The following is a 12,430-nucleotide window of genomic DNA, read 5'->3' as shown; positions in this document are numbered from 1 at the left end:
TACCACATAACAGGGACATATGCTCAACCATGTTCATAGCTACTTTATACATAATAGCCAGAACATGGAAACAGCCTAAGTGTCCCTCAGTATAAGAAAGAAACTGTGGTACATTTACACTATGGAATACTACTCAGCTATTAAAACCAAGGAGTTCCCAAAATTTGTGGAAAAATGGATTGAACTAGAAATTATCATAATGAGTGAGTTCACCCAGAAGCAAAAAGAGACAAATGGTATATACTCACTTATATCGAGACACTAGTCCAAGGGGTATGTCCCATGAAAGACTTTACTTACCAGGAAAGTCAGAGGGGAGGACATCCTATTGGGACTTTAGGTGAGAGAAGCATGGGAGAATGGGGAAATAGAAGGATCCAGAGGGTCCTGGAAACCTACAAGAAGAACATTATGACGGGCAGATCTGGGTCCTGGGGTCCTGCTCAAACTATGGCACCAGCCAAGGAAAATATAGGCAGTAAACTTCGAACCCCTACCCAGACCAAGCCGATGGACAGGACATTCTCTACCGTTGAGTGGAGAGTGAGGTCTGACTTTCATACAAACTCTGGTGCCCCATTTCTGACCACGTCCCCTTGATGGGGAGGCCTGGTGGCACTCAGAGGAAGGATAGCAGGCTACCAAGAAGAGATTTGATACCCTATGAGCATATACAGGGGGAGGAGGTTCCCCTTAGTCATAGACATAGGGGAGGGGAGTAAGGGGAAAATGGGAGGGAGGGAAGAATGGGAGGATACAAGGGATGGGCTAACAATTGAGATGTAATATGAATAAATTAATAAAATAAAATAAATAAATAAATAAATAAAAATCCTTGTGAGTCAAGTCTGCCTTTTGTCACTGCTGACGCTCAAACAGCAGCAAGTAAGGATTACCTCACCGCATCCGTGTCGAACTGTAGGTTAGGCTTGTCAATCAGCCCCAAGGAGTACAGCTGGTATGCCAGAGCGCACTTGCCCACCATGAACTGTGCTGTGTTGGTGCGATCTAAACAGTCCACACAGTTGGTTCGAAGAATGCCAGTCTACGAAGAACACAAAGGGTTTCCAGGTCACTGTTCGACACCTAGACTGCTTCAAGCCACAGGGACATTCTTCTCTTAAAGTGACAGAAGAAGAGCTGTAGGTGCTAATCCCAAACAAGTATTAATTTCTGGTTAAAATAATAACCATCTTTCAAATCAATTAAGGCTTTATTGACTGTTCATTTAGTGTTGCTCTGATGGCATCAGTAGACCCAGTCTATATTTGAATTTAGTTTGAAAGCTTAACAAGATAAAGCAAACAGCTAATATTTTCAATTTTTTCTAATTAATAAACTATGGAATTTTATCTGATATAGCTCCTTTATCATACAACCCAAATAGTCAGTGGTTAAAGTGTATTATCTTAGGCTTATTATTTGTGTGTGTGTGTGTAGGTAGGTCTCTGTGAGTTTGAGGCCAGCCTGGGCTGTATATTGAGACCCTGCCTCAAACAGAACAAAACACAAATCCCAAACCCCCAAAACATGACACACTATGGACATAGATTGTATTCACTATGAATATATTATCCATACCTGCAGCCGACCAGTGGGGATCACATGACCTCCTAGTTCATTCCACCTGTGTGTAAGAACACAGGTTTTACATTTTCTTTTCTTCCAGTGCTGGGAACTAAACCCTAAGCCACACCCCCAAACCCATTTTCTATTTAAAGGGAGGAATGATATAATATATATTCATAGAGTTTAGTAGTCACACCAATAGAAGGGAAGGTGTCTGGACATCAGATAGCTCTGCACTCTCTCTCTCTCTTAGGTACCAATAACTGATGCTCTACTTAAGGACAGGTCAGGATGGAGGCTTCATAAGGTGCCCATGCCTCTCCTGGGCATCCTCTCTGCATTCCACTAGAGTCCCCTGCCTTTCCTTTAGGCCCATACCTTTCCCTGTAGCCATGCACAATTGCAGGCATCTTCCTAACAAAAGTCTCCACACCTTTGTCCTCCCTCTCACGTTAAGGTGCCCTGAAATTCAGCCCTGCAAACTATCACAGAAGGGTTCATCCAAACAAAAACACCAATGGTTGATTTGGGGTTTCCCATTTGCCTATGATTGTTAACTATGTTAACTGGGAGTCAAATGTTGGAAACACATGATATTGGTTCCTTTAAAGATAAACAAGGAATAGATCCTTATCTGAAGCAGCCACCAAAGAGCAGCAGCAAGAGTTACAAGAAAATCACCACAGAATGTTACCAGACTTGTTCATAAAGTATCCATCACCAATCAAATGATTTTCCTGTCCTACTAAATAGTAAGCAATGAATTCACTACAGAAAATGTTACTTTACACACATATTTTATGTAATGTTTATCCCACAAAGCAAATGATAAGGCTCCGGTGGCTTCCATCTTAAGTAGAGAACCACCACAGGAATTCCCAAGTACACAGTGACGTTCAGGGCACAGTCCCCTGAGCAGCCTGCCTCCCTTAAAGACTGTTAATCCATCTATCCACTCTCTAGCTAGCATAGACTTCCTATAGAAGATGATGTGTGGCGTACGTGGTGTGTGTGTGTGTGTGTGTGTGTGTGTGTGTGTGTGTATGTGTGTGCGTTATAGTATGGTGTGTGTCTGTGTGCTGTGTGTGCTATGTGTGTGCTGTGTGCATGTGTGTATGTGTGTTTGTGGTGTGTGTGTGCCTGTGGGGTATGTGTGTGTAGTGTGGTGTGGTGTGGTGTGGTGTGGTGTGGGGTGTGTGTATGTGTGTGTGTGTGGTGTGTATGTGGTATATGGTGTGGGTGTTTGTGTGTGTGTGTGTGTGTGTGTGTGTGATTTGCCAGTCTGCCTCCTTGGTACTGGATTACAAGCACACGGCCGCACACTGGCTTTCTTGTGTGAGTTTAGGGCTTGAACTCAGGTCCTCAGGCTTGTATAGCAAACAATTCATCTCCCGCCTGTTACATTAAGATTTAAATACCATCCATACTTTTCATCTGGCCGTAAGATGCTGCAGTAAGAGTCAGGGCGGTTTACAAAGAAGCCCGTTTTCTTGACCACACTCTCTGCAATCACGTTCAGCCGATCGAGAACATTACACAGCTTGCTGGGAGGGAAAAGCAGCAAAGTGAGAGCTCTGTACGTATTTCCTCTTCTGTCTAGCGTGGACACCAACAGTAACGACGTTCAGGGATTTGGTTGTTCGCATCGTTTATATAACAGAAACACTGAAATAACTGAGGTAGAAATATAGCGTGTGCTCGGTAACCAGCAAGCCAGGAACTTAACATCAAATACCGGCACGGAGCGTTCCTAGGAGAGGTTTTCAACAAAGCCTCTCCCTCCTGGGCGGCGGCCAGGCAAACCCCTGCATAACCAGGCAATGGCCACACGTAGTGCAGTGCCAGGGAAAGAAAAACTGGCAAATAGGTTCACATGACCGTCTCAACCACTTAACTAGCACAAGTGGGTGCACGTGTGTGAGCCTGCTGCACTAACTCCATAAAAACGATTGGGGGCGGGGGATGGCGTGGGGTTTACAGTAACAGCAAATAAAGCCGGAGCTTGTAGGCTGCACGGTCAACTCAGAAGAGGACGATGCACAGTTCAGTGGGAAATGGTTCCTTGGAGAAGATTACTTTTGAGCCAAATCTTGGGAGATAAGCAAGGAAACACGAGACAGGAGGTGGAGGTGGATGACAAGCAACAGAAGACCCTGAGGTGGGACCAGCTCTAGGCATAAAGATCAGGTTTTCTCAGAGGGAACGGCCTGAGGCATAACATGCTGGAACCAGCCAGCTGGTGGGGCTTGATCCGCACCGTGAGGACCTAGGACAGTATCAACAGTCACTGCGTGGTCATCTAGGAGAGAGGTGGCCTGGAAGTAAGATGTCTTCCCCGAAGAACACGGTAGAATGAAATAGGAAAAAGTGGCCCATATGGAACAGTAGGGAGGAGGTGACAGAAGGCGCAGAGGGAGAGCCTGTCACATAGTGGAAACACTCAAAACGTCTGTTCTAAGTCTCACAAAGGGAACTGAAGGAGCTGAGTGACTGAGGAGGCTCGGGAGGGCGCAGCAGGCCCACTCACCTCTTGGTGTACTTGGCCATGTCCCAGGGGATGTAGACAATGCTGTGCTCCGGGGGCAGGAACTGGTTAAGGTAGGTGACCGCAGCCACCAGCTCCTCACTCAGGATCCTTTCATGCTTTCTCTTCTCTCGCTCCTTTTATCAGAGACATTTGAAATACATTTTACGTTAAGATACTAACTGTGGGGCTGGAGAACGGGCTCAGCGGCTCGGCACGTAAGAGCATGTGTTGCTTTTGTTGAGGACACAGGTTCAATTCCCAGCACCCACGTGATGGTTGCCAAGCAGCCGTAACTCCAGGTTCAGGGGAATCCTATGCCCTCTTCTGACCTCTGCAGGCACTACATATGCACACAGTACACAGACATGCATGTAGGTAAAACACACATAAAATAAAATCATAAATTGATTTTTTTTAGAGTGGTAAATGTCTGGGAAAAAGGGGAGGAGATGTCACACACCTTTAATTCCAGCACTTGGGAGGCAGAGGCAGGTGGAGCTATGAGCATGAGGCCAGCCTGGTCTACAGAGCCTGTTCCAGGATAGCCATGACTACACAAAGAAACCCTGTCTCGAAAAACAAAAAAACAAACAACTGCAAATATCTGAGGTTACAATTACCTTAAGACAGACTTTACATTTCTCTTTTCAGCTACCTTTGTAGCTTGGGCCACCTTAGTAGGACAAAAGCCCAAATCCCAAACACTGACATGAAGTCTACTTACTAAAATGAAAACAAAATAAATGCAAATTAAGAGATCTTTACTGAGTGCACATCAGCACCTGAAGAGCCACGAGGCTGAGTTTTCTCTGCTGATCTCCCAGCAGCCCGTGTGGTCCATACAAGCCACACACCCACTGCCTACTCTAGAAGCAAGACTGGTTTATCCAGAACCAGAAAAGAACTCACAACTGCAACCAGACAGTTGCAGGGCACAGAGAGCAACCAGCATGGCCTGGCCAGTCCCTACACAGAGGACCACAGGACACACTTTCAAATGTGACATGTAAAACAGTGAGGTAGTGGGACAGACACTTTACTGCTTGATACTGTGGCAGAATGACCCGAGGTTGGAAGGCACGCTTGGGCCCAAGCCTCACCCCTACCTCACCCCTGCCGCATCCCCTCAGTTGCCATGGTGCCTCTCACTGAAGGCTACGCTACTGTGTAGTCTGTACTGTTGCACCCTACCCATCGGCAGCGCCGTCAGCTTTCCTCAGGCTAACAGCAGGATCTCCCCCACAGCATCAATGTGGGGTTTAAACGAGACAAAGGATGGTAAGACCTTACCAGAAAAAGCACCAATAATTATCACCATTTTTTTTTTAACAGTCCCAGGGATGGAACCTAGGACCTTACACACAGACAGGCGCTCTACCACTGAGCCACTCCACCCCTACCTCTTTTCACTTTGGGGTGGGGCCTCACTAAATTGCTCAGGCTGAACTAAAATTCACTCTGCAGCCTAGGTGGGCCCTAAACGTGTGATTCCCCTGCCTCTGCTTTTTGAGTAGCTGGGATCAAAAGCCTGTGCCACCAGGCCTAGCAGCAAATCAAGAAATGTTTTCACTAACGTTTTCCTCTTTACTTTTCAACTTTCCAATACTAAGTCCAAGTTATAGATTGTCCAGCTGCAACTTACATCACTCAAGGAAGACAGGGCACTAGACATGGATATACGACTTCTGCATTAATGTGAATAAATATGCAGGGTTAACGTCTAATGATCGTGAAGTCAATCCATGGCTGCCTTGTTCTCTCCCTCACACCCCAGCCTCCGCCCCTGCCACCTTGGGGGCATGTATTCCTCCACACTCTTGACAAGCACACACATGGCACATGCTGTCCCCTTGAGCCACGTGTTTAGTTGTCCTGCACAGGCCCCTCTTGGGTGAGCACCTACCCTCCTCCCTGTGCCTGGCCTTTCTCTGTGCTCAGTAACTTTGGTACCTCCCGATCCTGTTGTAGTCTGGCTAAGTCCCCATCGCACCCTCCCACCTCAGATCCTGTGATCTCAGGGAGCCGCTCTGCCTTTACTTTAAGTGTTCAACCTCAAGTACCACAACTCCTCTCTGCAGAAACCCTCTCCTCCCCGCCTCTCTCCCCAGCCCTCTCAGCTTTCACTGTCCACAGCAATCCTACTATTGCCAATAGCCAAAATGTTTTAGCTCCCATCTTTTTAAGTATCTTCCTGGCAAAACTGAATGGACCCAACTATCTATCCCTTTGTCTATGCTCGTACACAGCCCTGCTGGGGAAAGGCAGGCAGTTGCAGAATGGTTCCATTTAAGAAACCACTTTTATCAGCTTGAAATTGACTCTTATACTGTCTGGATGTTTCCTGTCAACTCACACCAGACTGTTGAACTTTCTCTGTTACCACGAGACCCTTAAAGAGAAATTAAAGCTGTCAGAAAGGAGCAAGCACATGTACCTCCATATACATCAGTGTATATGCCTGTGCATGTGCTTGTGTGTACATGTGCGTGTGCGTGTGCGTGTGCGTGTGTGTGTGTGTGTGTGCGCGTTGCCCTTTACTTCAGATTGAATACTTCTCCTTTCTTTTTGATTGGCAGCTTCCTTTACTTCAACATTGCCTCCCTTGCGCTGGTGGCTTCGCACGGGCAGGACTTGCTTGTCCGATTACCTTGATACATTTAAAACTGTCAAAAGCACTAGCTAGGTAGCTAAATGGACACGGATTCCTTGGTTTATTCACTGAACTGACATTTGTTAACCAACCTCATGTACGCTGCCGCAGACATAACACAGAAAAACCTTTCTATTGATGTTCTGGAGGTCTTCTTAGCCACTGGCTGGGGTTCCTTCAATTCTCTTGGATACAATAGATTACATAAATTGTTGGGGTGATCTTGCCCTCTACCCTAGGCCTCTGACCTGCACATCTATTTACATGCATATGCTGTAAGGACTAGACAGTGTACTCTGATGGAGAGGCTGAGAGACAGGTACAGTGCCTTGCCCGAGCTTCTCGCCCGAGCTCCACCTGGTTCCTGAGCCACATTTCTGAGTGAAGCCTCCTGGTCCTATGGCCACACATTGGCTTGAGGTTCTCACAGACTGTCAAGGGAGTGGGCTATGTCTAGGTGAAGGGTAACAGTTTGATCTGCATTCTCCTTACGTTGTTGCAGGACTAAGGAATTTAATGCAGACCAAGCGCAAACAAGGGAATCAGGAGCATGGTGGGCCAAACCACTCTCCTCTTTCAGAGAGAGATGTACTATTGGTTCCCCAAGGCAAGCCAAGAAGAAGCCACATGGGATCAGAGTCTGAAGAACGGTAGCTCAGAGGTAGCATGCTAGCACAGCAGACACCTTTCTCTCCCTCCCTCCTTTCCTCTGTCTCTATCTCTGTCTGTCTGTCTCTCTCTCTCTCCCTCGCTCCTTCCCCCCTCCTCCCTCCCCAATCCCCTCTCTCTTATCAAGGCAACAGAGAGCTGGCCAATGCCTTTTGTGTGAGGAAAGGTGGCCCAGAGTATTTGACGAGCATGTCATACCTTCACTAAATTCAAGATGATGATGGGGGAGCCAAACCTCTGGAGCATCTGATCAAAGTGAAGAGCAGCCACATGTGCGAAGGGATCTGCCTGGTCCACTGAGAAGACAAAAGGTGAATGGGGCTGTAAGGCAGAAGCAGAAGACGTGTAGGGCTTGTAACACATTGAAAAGAAATACAATTCAACTAATGTAGCACTCTCAAGGAGTTCACTGGACACTCACTCAGTATTACATCTGAATAACTGCTATTTCTTTTTTTTTTTTTTAAGATTTATTTATTTATTACTATGTATACAGTCCTCTGCTTGCATGTACTCCTGCAAACCAGAAGAGGGTGCCATATCACATTACAGATAATTATGATCCACCGTGTGGTTGCTGGGAATTGAACCCAGGACCTTTGGAAGAGCAGGTGGTACTCTTAACCACTGAGCCATCTCTTCAGCCCCATAACTGCTATTTCTAAAGCACAATAGCACACAGTTTACTATTAGTTAAAATTAAGGATAGATTCACCACAGAAAGCTAAGAGAAGTTACTCTCCCATATAATCTTGCTCAAAAGACCAAAATCTCTCCACGCCCAACCCCTTATTAGAGTTCTGTGTCAACAATCATCATCTTGAGTGACAGCAGGCAAAAACAAAAACAAACAAACAAAAAACCTCCTGGCAGGCCGGCTCACGCACGTGTAATCGGCGGTTTCGGCAGCATAGTTGAGATGTCCTGGGACCAGTATAAGGGAACCGATCCTCTAACTTGTACATAGGAAGAGTAACTGCCTGCGGTAAAGGACATCACAGAAGCATCACAGAGGATCTGCTCAGTCTCCACCTCATTCGCAACATCGCCCTGGAAAGGAAGGAGCAGATGAAGATGGTTTATGCTCTTAGAACTTTTAAATGAAAAGATTCAAATACATGATGAAAGTATAACTCCTAGCATCAATATTCAGAGCGCACACTGGAAAAACAGAACCATAAAAACATGATAAGGAGAAGCAATTAATAGCATAGAACAGACTAGGAAAAAAATGAATTATTCAACACAAATAGCAAACAGCAGCTTGACCAATATAAATGGCAGGATGGCAGAGGAAAGAAAAACAATTGTGTGACATTATACAGAAGTAAAAGAACACGAAAATGGAAAAATTTCAATTCTGAAGACCAAAAAGAAGGTATGAATAATACTGGTGGTCTGCAGGATTTAAGGGGAGACATGGGAAGCTCTGGAGGTAACGTGACTTACATAAGGTCATGATAAAGGATATTTTGGGAGGCACTGGTTATCCTTTCAATATCCAAAAGCAGACAACGTAGTCACAAACTTCTAGTTCTTAAGGTACCAAATAAAATGACTTGAAGTGCTGATGTGAGTTTAAGAACAGTGTGACTATTTAGATGCAGGATCAGGGCCCAATGCCTCAGTCTGTCTATGGGATCCCAGGCAAGACTCGGGCGTCCACGGCAGAGCAGACAGAGCACATGCTGTGTTTGCCCTCCTGCAGTGGATGCACTTCCTACAGTGCCCTCTCCTCACTCCTAGTGGGTGCCTGGCTATTTCGTCTCAACATTTTCCAAGTATTTCGATACGGCTTGCCCTCCAAAATGGTGGACATTTCAAAATTGCACACCTCTTTCTAAGATACTTTACAGCTCAAAATGTTTGAAGACTGGTCATTTTTCCTTAGGAGTTTCATACTCTGGAGAATTATTTATTCTCTGATAATATCACAAACTAAAAAAAGAAAGGAAGGAAGGAAGGAAGAAAGGAAGGAAGGAAGGAAGGAAAAATCTCCACTTTTAAAATACCACAGACAGGCTGGAGCAGTGGCTCAGAGGTTAAAAGCACTACCTGCTCTTCCAAAGATCCTGAGTTCAATTCCCAACAACCACATGGTGGCTCACAACCATCTATGATGAGATCTGGTGCCCTCTTCTGGCGTACACATATACATGCAGGCAAAATACTGTCTACTTAATAAATAAATAAAATACCACAGATGAGGGCTTGTGGATGGCTCAATGAATAAAGGCACCTGCTGCCAAGCCTGGCAACCTGAGTCCCATCCCTGGAACTCATATGATGGAAGGGCAGAACTGACTGCTACAAGTTGTCCTCTGACCTCCTTAACACGTGTACATGTGTGCACCTGCATTCACACATGCATGTATGCACACATACAAACAAAATACATCAGGATGTTAAGAAGTTACTTAGAAGCCCACCGCTTCATCACTGGCAGCAAAGCTGAGGTGAGAGGCTGAAACAGGGCGGAAATGTGGTCTGCCATCTTACCTCACAGTTTGCACCTCTCTTGAGAAAGCGAGTCCCAGCAAACTTACTGGATCTTCTGGCTATCAGAGTCACGTACACTGGCCGTCCATAGATCAGAAGCTCTTGGGAGCCGAGTTAAAGTCTTTCAGCATCTCAGCATCGTGATTGGCACAGAAAGCTACAAGAACCATTACCCTTCATGCACTTAATACTTCTTGTCCTATAGCCTTAGCACATTAAATGCTCGGCTGAGAACGTAGTCACATGGGCCTGATGGTTCCCTAGACTGCCCAGGTTTGATGGCAACACCTAACATGCTCAAGCGGTGGTTTCTATGACTCTCCGAGGAAATATACAGGCTACTCCATCACGCCTCTCCTTGTAACAAGTAAGAAGAGCAGCCGAGCTGCCTTACTCACTGGAGCCATACGTCCTTTAACGTTAAATGTAAGTTAGGAAAAAGTTGTTAATACTGAGGGAAGGAGTGGGTACAAGACTGTAAAAGCAATCCAGAGACCAAACCCTGAATGTGGCATCGTGAACTGCTCAGTCAATATACTGCTTACTTATGTCATTTTACTTTGTTTTCTGAATTATAATCTCACCTACTGAAAAATAAATCAAAAGCAGCTATAGGTTGAACAATCGTGGTCTAAAAATTAAAAAAAAAAATGCCTTGAAGTCTGAAATTTCTGACCCCAAACAGTAAAAGTCTACACCTGACCTCGTCTTATGGGTCAACCAAAACATAGGTACTTAAAACTATCTCATCGTATAAATGCCTTCAGTCCCCCAATGCTTAAGGTGTATATGAAACATGAACAAACTCGAATCCCACCTTCAAGTTATCTGAGGTTTAGGCAAATATTCTAAAACTCTAATAAATCCAAACTCGGTAAGCTTTCTGGATGAAACAATCATTAACCTTCTGGGTTGCTGGGAGGGTGAGCTGACGTAATTGGTGTAAAAGTTCTGCTGCCTAGACTGTAGTAAGTGCTTAATAAACAGCAATTATTCCTGTCACCACACAGGCTTTCAGGATTCATTAAATGCCTGATCCCCGAGAGCCCAGACTCGTTATTTCAACTAATGAGCTTTAAAATGATAATCTACGATGCTGTTTACTATTTTAAAAACAAACATTTATTAGAATTACTATATGCCAGGACCTGAGCTCGCTCCCGGAAATGCAAACCAAGCTAGAACCACACTTTAGAAATGGTCATTAGATGCTGTAACACATTCTCTTCTGTATCTTTGGTGGCAAAAACCTGCACTCTACCCAGGAAGATTGTGTTTTGGGAAAGAGACCTAAGTGACTCAAGACTCAGTCAGGTGGGTGAAGTGAGTATAAAGTAGAGAGCCAGGTGTCCCCACCACCCACTTCTGCTTCACAGTGCCTATGCCTGCCACACCCAACCTCCCCTCCCCATGCTCTGCACAGAGAAAGCAGTACTGAAGCTCTTCCTCAGTTGTCCCCTCCCAAATGCTCGGGAGAGTTTTAGAAGGCATGATGACTGAATCACCCACTTAATACCCCCCCCAAAAAAGGTCCTTTAAAGATTTTGCTGTCCCTGACATGGAGTCCGTCACCTGCTCTTTGATCACTCCGCTTTGGTGGGGCTGCCTCGCCAGGCCACAGCGGAAGAGGACATGCTAGGTCCTGATGACACTTGATGAGCTGGGTTGGGTAGGTGGGTGGGGGCTCCTCTTTTCTAAGCAATACCGGGAGGGGGGGCATGGGGAAGGGCTACATTGGGCTACCATTGGGATGCAAAGTGCATTCATTAATTTTTAAACTTTAAAAAAAGATTTTGCTGTAAGCTTTCAAAAGCCTAAAATGTAACGGGGAAAGTATTAAGAAAGAAGAGACTTGATACCCTATGAGCATATACAGGGGGAGGAAATCCCCCTCAGGAACAGTCATAGGGGAGGGGAATAAGGGGAAAATGGGAAGGAGGGAAGAATGGGAGGATACAAGGGATGGGATAACCATTGAGATGTAACAAGAATAAATTAATAAAAAAAAAGAAAGAAAGAAAAGAAAAATCTCCATATTATTCAAAAAAAAAAAAAAAAGAAAAAAGAAAGAAAAGAAAAGAAAGAACAGATTCACCAATGCCCTCTGCTGTCTCAAAGAGTGACAAGAAAAATGAACTGGTGCTAGATAGATACCATGCCTGTCCTCCTCCTCCTCCTCCTCCTCCTCACAGCACGATGGTGAAAGGTTTCGCCCACAGGGGCAGAGCCAGGTCGTCTTCTGAGCTCATCGGCCTACCTCAAGGGCCAGCACACAGAGTTCCATTACATTCCCTTCCGACCCAGGTCCCCGCTTCACCGAGCCTCAACTACTACCGCACCCTTTTCCCATGTGATTCCTAACCCTCGTCCCATGTGTACTTCATGTAGCTGGAAAATGGCTGCCAACTCAAGCCTCCTGGACTACGGTGTACCTGTCACCTTCCTGAGCTAAGTTCTCAAGAGTTCTGGAACCAAATGCCACGACCTTAGCCTGAGTAAGGCGATGTGGTGAGTGG

General features: G+C 45.5%; 1 protein-coding gene across 1 annotated transcript in view; it reads right to left on the bottom strand.

Moving 5' to 3' along the window:
* The window catches only part of FIG4 (FIG4 phosphoinositide 5-phosphatase), a 118,793-nt gene that overhangs the window by 56,856 nt on the left and 49,507 nt on the right, over positions 1–12,430 (bottom strand). The window contains exons 8-14 of the mRNA XM_084775102.1: positions 9,915–10,015; positions 8,303–8,465; positions 7,614–7,711; positions 4,097–4,230; positions 2,997–3,113; positions 1,582–1,627; positions 897–1,045 (exon numbers count right to left, since the gene is read on the bottom strand). Of these exons, the coding sequence (XP_084631228.1) occupies positions 897–1,045; positions 1,582–1,627; positions 2,997–3,113; positions 4,097–4,230; positions 7,614–7,711; positions 8,303–8,465; positions 9,915–10,015 (808 nt within the window). The remainder of the gene's footprint in view (positions 1–896; positions 1,046–1,581; positions 1,628–2,996; positions 3,114–4,096; positions 4,231–7,613; positions 7,712–8,302; positions 8,466–9,914; positions 10,016–12,430) is intronic.

The sequence above is a fragment of the Acomys minous genome (genome assembly GCF_964271855.1).
Source record: "Acomys minous genome assembly, chromosome: 3".
Classification (NCBI taxonomy): domain Eukaryota; kingdom Metazoa; phylum Chordata; class Mammalia; order Rodentia; family Muridae; genus Acomys; species Acomys minous.
Note: the sequence above shows the minus strand (reverse complement) of the source record. Positions and strands in the feature narration are given on the sequence as shown.